The sequence below is a fragment of the Simochromis diagramma genome, unplaced genomic scaffold (genome assembly GCF_900408965.1).
Source record: "Simochromis diagramma unplaced genomic scaffold, fSimDia1.1 OVJJ01000026.1, whole genome shotgun sequence".
NCBI classification, from domain to species: Eukaryota; Metazoa; Chordata; class Actinopteri; order Cichliformes; family Cichlidae; genus Simochromis; species Simochromis diagramma.
The window spans coordinates 5146117-5160516 of NW_024386985.1; the positions used below are offsets into that span (position 1 = coordinate 5146117).

At 45.1% G+C, this 14400-nt stretch overlaps 1 protein-coding gene across 1 annotated transcript in view; it reads right to left on the reverse strand.

Moving 5' to 3' along the window:
* Window positions 1-703: 703 nt before the first annotated feature.
* Window positions 704-14400, reverse strand: part of herc2 (HECT and RLD domain containing E3 ubiquitin protein ligase 2) — a 53720-nt gene continuing 40023 nt past the window's right edge. Inside the window, 26 exon segments of the mRNA XM_040040317.1 lie at window positions 704-1535; window positions 1874-2086; window positions 2173-2278; window positions 2662-2852; window positions 4665-4777; window positions 5014-5208; window positions 5310-5451; window positions 5853-5936; window positions 6024-6221; window positions 6368-6555; window positions 6686-6825; window positions 6916-7007; window positions 8289-8450; window positions 8550-8727; window positions 8871-9085; window positions 10136-10450; window positions 10536-10691; window positions 10773-10898; window positions 11153-11271; window positions 11358-11516; window positions 12095-12226; window positions 12303-12410; window positions 12521-12674; window positions 12753-12944; window positions 13032-13175; window positions 14075-14261. Of these exon segments, the coding sequence (XP_039896251.1) occupies window positions 1263-1535; window positions 1874-2086; window positions 2173-2278; window positions 2662-2852; window positions 4665-4777; window positions 5014-5208; window positions 5310-5451; window positions 5853-5936; window positions 6024-6221; window positions 6368-6555; window positions 6686-6825; window positions 6916-7007; window positions 8289-8450; window positions 8550-8727; window positions 8871-9085; window positions 10136-10450; window positions 10536-10691; window positions 10773-10898; window positions 11153-11271; window positions 11358-11516; window positions 12095-12226; window positions 12303-12410; window positions 12521-12674; window positions 12753-12944; window positions 13032-13175; window positions 14075-14261 (4282 nt within the window). The 3' untranslated portion in view covers window positions 704-1262.

A 14400-nucleotide genomic window follows, 5' to 3' on the forward strand; every position in this document is an offset into this window, starting at 1 on the left:
ATAGGACACAGCTGGAGATGAAGGGCTCAGCCATCCTCCCTCTCTGCCTGAAGCCTGGACTGTAGTGAAAAGCACCTGACTACCAGCAGAGTACTGTACGTGGTGAAAAAAAAGGACTAAGTCCACAAAGAATGCTAATGATTTCTAAGCCAAGCCTTCAAGGCTTCATAAAACAGAGGCCTTTTTTATTTTTTTTTTTACCTCTCGTGACTCCACTTAACTGTGCATGATTATGCAAGGTGGAAGTCAAAGCCGAAGACATTTCAGAGCGGTTACTGGAGCTAAAGACACCATAAGGAGTCTGTACGATCGTGTCTGATTGCCTTTTTCCCAGGACATGAGAGAGAGGCGCTGCCCTCCCAGTGCTCAAGCAACAATCCCCCACAAGTAATCATGGGAGACTTCTTTAACACTCCGCCGCCATCAAGCTGGGATGTTTGTGCCGCATATTAAAACTGATTCTTCCAGAAATCAAAGAGAAAATCTGATCGGCTTCTAGCTAGAGCACCGCCTCTTGTAAGACGAGGACAACACAAAAACAAAAGGATAGAGCGGTTTCATGAGGGCGGCCTTCAACTCTTTCCAAACATGACATTTATGCAATAACCTTAATCTGCAAAACGATGTCTGACAGGAATAAAACTGAGAACTGAATGTCATTTTGATGTGAGCTTGTAGTGATTTGTGTTTCACACAGAAAACATGGGATTAATCAGATTACATTTAATAAGCAGGAATGAGACCTGTGAATACATGGCACAGTCGCATTATGTACATTTGTTAAGGAGATGGTGCACAGACATGGTTGTGGGGAGGGGCGGGGTATAGGAATCTTAAAATGACCCTTCAGTGGGCTCGGACTGAGCCTGGTGAGAAACACTGACTTTAAGTTAAAAACTTTTTTTAAATTTATTATAAAGAAACATTACCAAGAAACAAAAACACTACTGTTTTTCGCACATGAACTTCTATATACACCCTACGGAGAGGAAACTCACACAAACCAGAGGGGATCTACCACAGTGCTAGGCTGGAGCCTGTTTTTTTTTTTAGTTCAGCTGGAATAATACACATAATTCTGTAACACAACAATCAGAAACTAACCCAGAGTGAGGCCGTGTTCGTTCCTCTCTTTAGCTTATAACGCTTTTAAAGCTCATTGCACACCCCCGCTCCCCCCCACGCACAGACATTTGTGTCTTTGCAGTGTTTCTATGTATGTGTGCATCGACACACGAGACCAGCAGTCTCTCTGCGGCCCTTCAGTGTCCCGTTAAGTAATCCTGGGTGGAGTCGGACGCGAACGAGTCGGCGTCCTCGTTGTCGGAGTCCTCGCTGCTGTCGTCGGCCGCGGGCTCGCCGGACAGGGCGATGCGGGCGTAATCGTCTGTGTCAATGGACTTGCAGAAGTGAATGGCGTACTTCAGCTTCTCTTCCAGGACCTGTTTACACGAGTACCTGGGCAGCTTGAGGAGGAAGAAACACGTGTAGGACTCTGGCAGGAAGTGGTCGGGGGGGTTGTACTTATCCAGCACCTGAAGACAAACGCGGAACATTAGTTTTATATTTAGAGCTTTATTTTATGTATTTGAATCAGGGCGAGAGATGTTTCTGCTGATTCTTTAGTCGAGAAAAAGTAGTAGTAGAAAAAAAAAGTGAAACAATTTCAAGAACAACGTTAAACAAATGTTCATCTTTGCATGTGCACATGCGTCAGATTAGTTGCAGCCTGGCTACATGTCACGGTTACACGTCAGTTTACTATGACAGTATACAGTACGACATTTGTGCAGGTAGTTGGTGACGCAGAGTCAATCATTTCACTCACGAGAAGCGTGAAAAAGAATCAGGGGACAGCTTTTAGGTTTCTCACCTGGACCACAAAGTCTCGTCCTCGGAAATCAGCGATGGTGCGCGGCAGACGTGTGCGGCCCCAGACGAACCTCAGGAATAGAGACCTCTCTGTGTTTGAGAAGGACTCCATCACGTCCCAGAACCACTGAATGAGAGGTGCTGTCGGCTCCACCCCTTTATAAGTGGCCACTGACTTCAGCAGGTGCAGCGGGATGTCTGGGCTTCCGCACACCTGCGAAGAAACAAACACACACTATAAAATCTGCACACAACCAGGGGACAGATGTGGCTTCACATCCTAGAGCTGCTCGCCCTCACCATTGTTTCCAGCTCGTAGCCAGTGAAAAGTGACAGCAGGGGGACGGGGACCACTCGAGCCATTCCCTCACGCACTGCAGACACTTGCTCATCGAACTCGTGGAGTCTGCAGGAAGACAGAGGGAAACTCAAACAAATGCACAGCTGTTTTCACACATGCACTGCAGACCTCAACGTTTATAGGCCTTAGAATGATGAGACATCAAGCGACCTTTAACCTGCCAGCTACCCAGGGCATCGGTTCAGATTTTGGCGCATTAAAACTCAGTGAGTGGGCGTCATGATTCACTTTATCCAGAAACCTCCATCACCTAAACCACATAGAGTATTTCCTGCAGTATGAACAAGTCTGAAGCAGACTACTTCCTGCTGTGGACTTAATGTGAGAGAGGAGAGCTGTGGGAGATTTGCTAACCTGATGCTCTAGAAACTGTCCAGAGCTTATTTGTGAAAGTAGATTATTTGTATGCAGTGAGCATGTTCTCTTACCTGTAGTTGATGGCCAGGCGGACGTATTCTGCGCGGTTCTCCAGGGTGATGTGGGAGTACTTGGAGCTGAGCTGGATGTCTTGGCCGCTGGCATTGGGCACGGTAAAGGGCAAGGTCAAGGCCTCGAACTCCTCAGGTGTGGCCTCGTTGTCCCGAATGTACATCAAGCCAGGAATAAAATCCTTATCAACCTGGAAAAAAAACAGAGCAAATCACTTCTGGGAATTTGAACTAAACTGAGTAATAAACGTACAATTTAGCTGAACTTTACGCAACATTTATCCGTGTGTGTGTGTGTGTGTGTGAGCATGTGCCCACATCTCATTAACACAACACAGTTCCCGTGAGCGCTGGAGTGATCCATTTTTTGGAGTCTTGTGCTAAATTCATTTCCCAGCTAACCTTTCCAATATCTCAGGGGCAAAACCACAAAACAAGGGCAGCTTTGTGAGGTAGAAGCCCTTTTTTCCACTCCACTGTTCCCCCAAAGACGGCTCAGGAGCTCATGATCAGAGTTTGAGGGCAGGAGTCGACTCACACCATCTCTGAGACAAAAGCTGAGGTTATGCCTCGCGACCTTCTTCACTTCAGCAAGTATAGATTCTAACCTTTCTGAGGAGCAGCACAGTGTGAGTTTCGAGAAACATCTAGAGAGGTCCGTACCACTGCAGAACAGCGGAGGGGCTTAGGTTTTAATCTCAGGAGGAATATATACGAGTGGGTTTCTCCTCCATGTTATAATGCACGTCATGTGGTTTGTTATGTCAGATATTATACAACATTTTCAGTCTTTCACCTTTCCAGCTGCAGGGAGGAGGAAAGGTTGAATTCTGAGCTTCTGTCTGAGTGTTTTGTGGGTACCGGCCCTAAGAAAGAATGGACAATATGAAGCTATAATACGCTTTAAATGGCCCTTGTGTGAGAACAGATGTGGCTTTGACTCAGCAATGATTTTGCTGCCTCGTGTCAGAGTTTAAGAGTCGTTTATTCCTTTTACAATCATTTGTAAATCAGGAACAAAGACACAAAAGCAAAGAGACGTCTGTAGCACGCAGCTGATGCTTAAGTGCATCGGAGCTGGCATGCTGCAACTACAGAAAACCTGACTGCTTTCCGTTTTGAGCATTCACCAACATTAAAAAAACAAAAACAAAACGGAAACTTATCATTTTAAATGCTCCTGAGTGTCCACGCTCTCTGCTCTGAGTGCATGATCACTTCAAATTCACTGTGGTTTTGCTTTTGATCTCTTTACTTTCTCCTTTTCCCCTTTGTCGCTTCCTTCGATGCAGACTCTTTCCACTTCATGCTCTAATGCTGGGTCAAATTTACTTGCTCTATTGATAATTACATCTGGAAAAGAATTAGTAACTACAACACCGTCATCATTTTAAGCCTTTTTGTTGAGAAGCATTACATTTTATAGCCTGCATGAGTGAAATGGTTATTGTCCATGTCTGCACTTGCTTTACTTCACGAAACTATGTTTGTTAAGGGAGGGCAGCCAGTTTGCTTCACAGGTGAAGTCAGAACTAAAAACGGCCAATGAGCTTCTCCTGCATTTTTGTTATTTTTAAACTAACCACTGGTTATGTGGAAACCTGCTACATCCCCTTTGCCTTTTTTGCCTCCTCAGACAGCGAAACTCTTTGCCCAGCTGTTCTACTTATTGCAGCATCCATCCTTCCAGCTTCAGACAGATAAAGAGCAAAACAGAAGCACGGTCCTCTTTTGGTTGTGGTCCATGTAAAAGGAAAGACAGTGACAGCAGAGGGAATCAATCCAACTCTTAACCTCCTAGGACCTGGCGTCCACTTATGTGGACATCACATTTTTGGTTGTCTAGACCAAAATACTAATGGAATAGTTCGGGTCTTGGGAGGTTAATAGTGTCTTGAAAATAAAAAAAATAAAAAAAAAACTACAAAGTGTACTTATTTATTTTATAATAAGTTAAAGCAAAAATGAAAACAAACACGCCTGTGAGGGGGCTGTGCACGTACCTCACTGAGGTCAGCGATGGTCAGATTCATGCCTGCCAGCTGTTTCCAAACAGGCTCTGCCAAATTCAGGCTAAGAGGGCTTCCAGTCCGGATTGCAATCCCTAGGAGCACTCCTGCAGACGCAGCAAGGCAGAGGACATTACCCACAGATCAAACATGAACACTGAGCTGTGCGAGGACGCGTGAACCAACAATAAAAATTATGTGTACTAAATAAAACAAGCCAGGTGCTTTATCAGTGAAAATGCAGATGAAATATTTACACTTTTTATACTAAAAGCATATTTTCAGAGTTGGTTTATCTGGGATTAACACCCCAGTCCTGACTGGGAGATTAACTGGATTATACCTAGGAAGCGGAACATGCTCATGTGAAGAGCGGACTTGGCTGCGGGGTTTAGCAGGAAGCAGTCCCTGTTGGCGCCCGACTCGTCGCGGCCATTTGGGGTGACAATGAGCAGAGGAGTCAGTGCGTTCTGCAGCTCCTCGCACATTTCAGCGATGGACTCGCTGTAGCCTCCACCGCAGTCATCCACAGACTCCCCTGAGAAAATAGGTGCAGCATATTTAAAACAAGGGTAAGGAAAGGTTTCTGACAGTTCGGAGTTTAAAGGGAGGCGTGGGCATCACAGCGTGGACACGTACCTACAAATTTGACCTTCCACACACGATGAGGAAGCAGCAGGCTGTCGGGGCTAAAAGAGCTCATTTTGGCACACATCTGACCAAATACAGACTTTGTTCCATCAGGACCTGCCAGACCTCCTTTGCTACGGGAACGCTTCACCTGTGGGGTGAAGAAGAAGGGAAGGAAAGAAAAAAAAAATAGAGATTACAGTTTGATCTGGTTCTGTTGTGGGCTTAACAACTTCCTGCTAGATAGAGAGGAAGTCCTGATGTGCATGACCAGCTCGTTATGACAGCTCCCACTACAGATACAACTCGAGTTAGATGAAGGGGAAAGGGGTGGAGGAGGAAAGACTCCCTACAGACAAGCTGGAGAGCAGATCACACACCATGAAACAATCCCCTTATGAAAGACATCACATGTAACAGTCAGGAGCCAGTCTGGAACGCAGCCTCACAGGGAGAGCAGGGAGAGGGAACTACAGTAAGGGGGGCCGGAGACTTGAAAGGAGACCAAAGTGAGTGATTATGTGAGCTATATGCATGTGTTTCTAAAAGTACCTGTATCCTGTTCAGCTCCACCACAGGTCCGTGCTGTCTGTCCCTCACCATCGTGGCTTGAACTACCTTCCTGAAAGCCGCTTCCTGTTCAAATAATTTAAAGGAATGTTTTAGTGCCTGTCACATCATTCCACATCATGGAATTGGTTTCTCAGTACCGTGCTGTCCCACCTTGCCCTGGGAGATGAGAATGCCCCTGAGTGTGTCGAATCCCACCGAGGGGCCATGGCCCGTCTGACCGAGCCGGCCCTCCAGGTCAAACATCGGTATGCACGGGCAGAAAAGCTCTGAGATGTGATGCAGCAGCACCAGCCTGTTCCTCAGAGCCATGATCGGGATCTCCTGCAGGTGGTTGTACTCCATGGGAACCTGAAACACAGCACACGCTCATCTGGTTGGATCTGGCTTTCTTTTTTTTTTTTAAATATATTTTTATCTGCACAACTTTAATGCCATCTACTGGAAGCTGAAACCTAATTTTCTACCTCAGTTTCTACTTTCAGTGAGTGTAGTACCTGGGCAGGCAGCTTTCCTGCATTAGTGGGCTTGCTTGTGGACCAGGCCAGAGTGTGAGCAGATCCACAGGCCACCCTGTTGATTTTCTTGCCCTGCAGTGCAGCCACCAGCCGCGGCCTCTGGATGGCGTTCGTAGTCCCATCTCCAAGTTGGCCTTCATCGTTGTCACCCCATGTGTACACTTCTCCTGAGCCAAACAAGCAACAAAACCTTTTGTGAAGCTAAATCTAACTCAACATAACCGATCTGCTAGGTTTCATGATAAAGAGAATTTGTACCAAAAAAAAGCACGATCGCACAGAAAACATTCTTCCTACCATCCTCTGTGCAGCACACACAGTGAAGGGACCCCGTAGCGATGGCGATGACTTTCTTCCCTTGTAGCCCTTGGACCTGCCTGGGCCTTCGAACGTGGTCATCAGAGCCATGGCCCAGCCGATGGTAGTCACCTTTTCCCCTTTAAAAGGACACATTAACACACCACGATGAGCCACCTCATCACAACCAAATACAACACCTGAACTTGACAGCTCGTCTCTGTACTTACCACGTATACACAGCTCCAGACTTCGTGAGAGCCACAGAAAACTGCGAACCACACTCGACTTTGACCACTCCGAGGCCGGTGAGAGAGTCAATCTGAAAAGCAGAGGGACAGGTTAACTTTCAATTTTTCAGCATTGAAACGTAACTCACGTTTGTGGCTTTTAAAACACCTTGATAAGGTCTTCCTCTGTAGAGCCGACATTACAGGAATAAAACGCAGAACTACGTCATCATTTCATTTGCACTCTGCCACTGTTTCTATCCTGTTCTGTCATTATGAGTGAAACAGTGAAGCTGATCATGTTAGGGTGAGGAGCCGAGAAATCCTGTTACATTTACTGAAAAACAAAAAGGCGACAAGGCCTCAGAACCAACCTGTGTCTGTACACACAGAGCTTTAAAAATAAGAACAACGCTACATATGTCTAAACAAGCAAAATACTCATTATACATTAATATAACGCAGCACATTACATTTTGGTTCCCTGTCCTTTTGTGTTTACAGTGTACAAATATTACCAAACAGAACAACAAACCCTTCCGTAAATTCAAAACAATTTCGGTAATGAAAAACTGCAAAGATAATTCTGGATTCAAAAATTTTGTGTGCACCAATTTTCTCATGATAAGTATGGTCAAAGGTTTTGGGGTTTTTATTATTTGAAATTAATATTATTTGAAATTTAAATTATTTTTATTGAAATTCACAATCTTTAAACTGTCACGTTCAGGAATTTAATAATTATGTGGAAAAACAAAAATAAAGATTATTAAAGCAAGTTCATATCTCTGACCCTTTGATATGATCTCAACTTTCCAGGGTGGAGGAGAGTCAGAAAGAGAAAGTTGTGCTTCCAGTACAGCCTTTTCATGATCTTCACCCTCAGGACCTTTTCTAACAGTCTTCATCTTTGCATATCCAGGTGGTGCCAGCATAACTGTTGTACACCATGACAGGTGACACCATTCTCTTGCCGTGGCCTTTAAGTCATCTTCAAAAGCCAATCTTACCACACCAAAGAGAAGATATTTGGCAGCATCACACACCCTTCTATGTATTTAGCAAAGTTGCTACTTAACAAAATTGGTAGTACCAAAAAAAACAAAAAACAAACAAACAAACAAAAAAAAAAAAAACACTGCAGTCTGGCCCCATTTTACATGACACTATTTATCTATTTATTTATTTTTTGGGGGCACAAGAATTTACAATAAATACCTTTAACTAAAAGTTGTGTATACTGACCTTAAAAAGAACAGAAAACTGATTAGGTGATTCAGACTCTGGTCTCCCACATGAAATAACTAGAAAACTGAGGTATAACTGATGCCTCCGTTCACCTCCAGTACACACTGCTCTGTAATCCTTCTTACCTTCATGGGGATTTTGCAGCCATCACTGCCTCCCCGGCCCAGTTTGCCGTAGTCCCCATCTCCCCAGGACCAGACCATGTCATCATCAGTTAGACATAGTGTCTGGGCATCCCCGCTGCCGCAGGCGACATCAATGACTCTGTGACCCTGCAGTGCATCCACCTGGATAAAACACACACAGTTACTCTTTACAAGTTAAGCACATTTTATTTTATTTTATTTTTTGAGTCTTGTGAGAAACTGAGTCGAGTGACAACAGACCAGCTTGGGTTTAAGCTGGTCCTCGCTGTCTCCGTGTCCCAGGCGTCCATAGCGACCCTTGCCCCACGTGAAGAGCTCTCCGCTGGCAGTGATGCAGGCACTGTGAGCTCCTCCGGCTGCAATATCCACCACTTCCACTCCCCTCAGAGACTCAATCACACGGGGACGGTCACAGGGGCTAAAGACAAAAGGACGCACAGTTAGCACAAAAATGTACTTTACTGTCCAAATTTTTGAGTGAGGTTTAGTTTTATATATGTGTATGAACTATAAACTTAATATGAAAGAGGTTTTCTTATTTTTAGTGCATGTAGTCTTAACCTTCTGTTCCCATGGCCGAGTTTTCCGTCCTCAGCTTCACCCCATGAGTAGACTTCTCCCTCAGAGGACAGTGCCAAGCAGTGCTTTCCTCCAGAGTTCACAGCCACCTTTCTGATGAACACGTGCTGAATGGACTCCAGCAAGGTTGGGGTCGACACAGACTCAGTGCCACCGATACCCAGCCTGCCCCCTGCACCATATCCTGTGGCATAGAGCTGAGCATCGACAGAAAATAAACTGGTGTTAGAACCCAAAGCAAAAATAAAGGTTGAGCTGACTTTACGTACACAGTCTGTCGTATATTTAATCAAGCCATGCATTTTTACAAGTACATGACTTTAAATTGTGATACTTGGAGTATGAAATATCACACGATTAAAAAGGCTGGTTCTATCCTGGGTGTCAGACTGGAGAACCTGGAGGAGGTGTCTGAGAAGAGAATGCTAAAAAAAGCTTCTTTGTATCATGGACAACCCCTCCCACCCCATGCACGCCTCCATGACGGACCATCGGAGCATATGCAGCAAAAGACTAATCGCCCCGAAATGCAGAACTGACCGCCACAGGAAATCCTTTGTGCCGGTGGCAATAGGACTGTACAACTCATCCTCGCTAACAAAGTTATTCTGTTTCCATTCAGACCGTGCAATATCACCCAACAGTTTTTCATCGAATGTTTGTTTCATCTCCCCATCATAATGCTGCTACTCTCTTTTATTCATTTGCACAATACTATGCCACTTTTAGAATCACCTTCACTGATAGCTGAGATATTTATTTTTCAGGATATCGTTATATTGTTACTTGTTAGAGTTATTTGATATTATATTTTGCACTATCCTACTGTATATTACTGTATACTAGTATTCTATTGTATATCTTATTCCTCTGTCCCTCTTGCTGCATTGAGCATGTGTATGACAAAAGAATTTCCCTCGGGATAAATAAAGTTCTTCTTATCTTATGAAAATTTTCTGCACAGATTAAGTTATGAGAGCTCAGAAATGCTGGGGGAAAAAAAAAAAAAAAAAATCTTTTTGTACTCTGAGGAAAATATTCATAGTATTAATTTACTTCCTTGAACGGCTTCATTGAATATACTAAAACTGGGGGAAAAAAAATGTGCTAAAGTGGGAGGTAGTGATGCATTTTTATGAATGACCCTACAGTAGTCGTGCAGCAATGGTTCAGCTGATATTGTCGATGTATGCTCTGTGAAGGGTTAGTGGCACAGAGGTTTTTATGACAGGTAAAAGCAAACACACCTTTCCATCAGCAGTGACAGCAAACAGAGTCTGCTCCCCACCAATAAGCTGGATTGGCCGCAATGTGGCGAGGGCTTCTGTAGATGTAGGTACTTTGACTTTTGCCCCCTCAATGCCCCCTAGCTGCCCTCTGTGGTTGTGCCCCCAGCCGTAAATGGTGCCACTCCCCCCGGCAGAAAGCGTCCAGTCATCTGGGCGCCGGTTCATCCACTGCACAAGCTGCTCGTCGTGCTCGCGCTTGAATAAGTCGTGACTCTCGTGCAGGGTGTTCATGCTCTCGTGATCTGCCATGAGCTCGCGAATTTTCTTTGTAACCTTTAAAAGGTGAAGGAAAATGGATTAGAGAGATTTTCAGGGCAAAATGAAAGCTTGCACAGACAACACAGCTGTGCAGACGTACCTCATCCAGGAAAGGTCTGGGTAAAGATGTTCTCTTATCTAGAGCCACAGCCACTCTGGAGGCAGTGCAATATCGGCGGAACCAGGCCCACTTATGTGTCTCCGCACAGCAAGGTAAGGTATCGAGCTCGAGGTCACAGGCAAGAGCAACCAGTACCTGGGCAAAGTGTTAAAGTTATGCTCTGCAAAGGAAAACTATGGTGTTACCATGTATTTAAGAGAACAACTGCGTGTATACCTTGAAAAACGGACTGTGAAGCAGCTGTTTCCCTCCGCGGACAATCGGGTCTTCGTACTCATACTGCCTCTGCAGAGCCTCAGGCAGCCCCTTGACCAAAGCAGCCAGAGCACTACCTGTGAAGCTCTGAAAAAAGAAAGGCCATCGGTCAGTCGCATGTGCTGAGCGACCACATGTATAACTAACACTCGTCTTTTCTTCAGGAAGAAATGTTTTTTCTGGACTTTTTTTAAAAAAAATTTTTTTAGCTACAACATCTTCACGAGAGTCAAGTGTTTTTTAGCTGTCTTTTACAGGCCAATAATTTACCATAATAAATGGATAACGAATATTCCAATTAAGCCATCGGGCAGATATCTTAATTATGACAGTGTACTCACCATAGAGCGAGCCTCTCCTTCGCTGTCGCCCAGCAGCCTGTTTATGTTGATTGACTGACCGAACTCTGTGGTCAGAAGCTTCCGTAGCCTCTGCAGAGCCCACATCCTGTGACCAGCAGCTACACAAAACAAATTTAGTTCTGTGAAAATTTATTTCGTACTTTATTAAGAAATAACCTGGTGAAGCAAGAGCACAATTCTGTACCTAGAGCACTGAGCTGAGCACAAGCAGCAAGAGAAGCGGCTAGACGGGGCACGATGCTCCTATTGGATGCAAAGTTGAGCCTAAAGTCCAGGAGACATATGACCAGATCCATGGAGGGGCAGGACAAGATACAGCGATCAGACAGCAAGTCTTTGGGACCTGAAGAAGAAGAATGAAGTCTGACTGTCACAGACATACACTTTAAAAAACATACCATCATATTATCACCAACTGGTTTCTGGACTCTACATTTTAAAGTCTCAACATTAGCTTTTGGGTACCACAGTGCTGTTGTTTTTGGGCCATATTTGGATGAGAGGATGGAGGTCCACATCAGCTGACACCAGAAAGCCTGGCTAACAGACTGCGTTCAGATCAGAGACTCTGATTGGCAGAGCTGAGGCCTGACACACAATTAGTAGCTACCATCCACTTGTTGCTGAAAAATATAATCAACGCTGAAGTGCCAAAAGCTAAAGTTGTTCAAACGTCCACTTGAGGCTGGCACCAGCAATGAATGAGTCCCTACTGACACCAAATAAAAAACAACATGGGTTTCCATCCTACAAAAAACATGTTTAGTCTATAAAGCTATTATAAGAGCTGTACAAGGTGGAGGCTGCTGCTTGGGCACACACCATGACAGTGTTTGTTCAGCATCAGTGCAATAGTAAACGTTTACAACCCTAATAATAAAGAACTATTACCAGAAAAGTTTGTTATCCATCATGTCTTACCTGCTGCAGGCATGATGGGGTAGACTGTGAAGCGCCAGCCCCACCCATTAACCGACCCATCACTGGTAAACTTCCATTTGAGTTCATCTCCGGGGATCCTTAATTCACTTGACCAGTCAGACCACTCCCGACCTGAAACGCACAGCTACATTAATTTTTCATTTCTTGTATTTTGTGAGAGTAAAGTTTAATCTCTTCCCCTCATCACCTGATCTGACAGAGACAATCCTGTTGGCTCCATCCATGATTGTTAGCGGGTCGTGGCGTCTCTCGGTCGAACACTGTCGGTCAAACTCTATCCTCAGACCCTCGGCACCTGAAGAGCAAAACAGAAGTTGCTGTTTATGTCCGAGAGAGTGATTTTACTGAGATTCAATAAGACCCTGATAATGATCTCTGCATTTCAAAGGTCTGTTTTTTTCTAACCTGGGATCTTTACGGTGCCGCTGGTCGACGTGTCGTCCGTGTAGGGATGGCTGCTTTCTACGACGACTGGCTGGGAGGACAGACGGCCGCTCTGAGAATCTGTAGCAACATCCTCCAATTCAGTGACGCACAGCTCCAGCAGCATGTCAGCAACCTGCAAGGACACACATACAGAATGTTAACAATTTGCAGAGCGTTGCACGCACAGCTTCCAGGGAATATATGACAGTACCTGTGGATACGCTGTGCCCATGCCAGACAGCACTGCAGACAGGACCTCCTTGCCTTTCTCCCCAGAACGACAGGATACTGCAAGCTTCAACACGTCCACCATTACTCGTGTGTCATCCGGCACAAGCAGACTGGTGAACTCATCCAGGTACTGAGGCTCCGGACCAACCACTTTGCTCTGACTCTCAGAGTCCTGAGGAGAAGCAAACAACAGAAAAACCTTTAAGCTAACAACACTTGGCTCAGGGCAAAGTCTCTGCTTGCCACCAGACTGACTTACTTCTTTGGTCTTTGTCATGGTCTCAGCTATGATGCTGGCTGCTCCGGGGTCATCAGTGACAGGGATGAAAGGACGTGAGGAGGCTCCACAGGCTGATGGAGTTACTGCTGATGACGGGGTGATAGCGTCTTCAGATGAGGGAACCTGTTCATACACACCAAATTCACCCAAGTTCACCAAACGCCAACAAACAACAATATTTACTGCACACGGTTAACAAGCTCCCACTAAGAACCTTCATATCTGAGAGTAAATATACATCTAATATACTGTTTAAGGTCACAGAGATTCCAACTTTTCCAAGTCCTATACCGCCTCGTTTTTGAGTTACTGTGTCCACAAAGTTGGATGTCCACGCTGCCCCTGTGAGGTGACGGCAGTATCCCATCAGCTTTTAACGGCTCAGGGGTAAAAACCACACAAATCTGTTCTCCATAGAGAAGGGCCCATCCGGGGTTCAAACTCAGGACCCTCTTGCTGTGTGGTTAGGCTGTGAAAAAAGTCAGCTTCACCAAAGTCTCAGTGCTGTGAGGATCAAAAGAAAACTATCCACCCCAAAAAGTCACAGGCCTGTTTGTTATAGGCCTGTTTGTTGCGGGTGACTACTACATATTTCAGACACACCACTCTCTGAGAGAGGAGAGGAGGGCTCTTTGCACAACAAGGAAGTTTAAAAACATGGATAAGTAATGGTTTCAGGTTGTTTAAATGAAGCTGGATCATGCTCAGAGATAACCATAACAGTTATCTTTAGAAAGAACACCAAGAATGGAAATGTTTGCAGAAACTTAAAGTCATAACTCTCATCAAGGTCCTGTGAGAGCTCCAAGATTGGACCCAAATGCAGTTTGCTGATGACTGCATCCCCACACCTGGTCGTCATGGACAAAAATGCACACTGAGTGTTTTTACAGTTTAACAGGAAATCAGCAGAAAGTCCAGCTGAGGCAGCGCTTCAAAAACCCAAACAGCACGAGAACAGCCTCACTGACATTTACTAAACCGTGAGGTTTTTAAGAGGCAAGGTGTATTGTGTTCCTGACCTCTCCCTTCTTGTCTTGCCAGGGATTTGGGCTGACTCGCTCTTCAGCTTCTGGTGGAATGGGAGGACCTTCTTCATCGCTCACGCTGGATGAGGATGAAGAGTCTGATGGGGGAATAGGTGAAGAGGAAGGACACTCTGTTGGCAGGATCATGCTGGCTGGCATGAGTGCGCCCACCACTGCATCTCTGAGGGAAACACACAACACAGTCTGTCAACGTTTAACGCCAGTTAATGATGACGACTCCTGCCAGTCAGATACTTAATTTATTCAGAAACATCATCATCTTCTCCTGTTTAGAACGGAGTCAGCCAGTTTGGTCATAC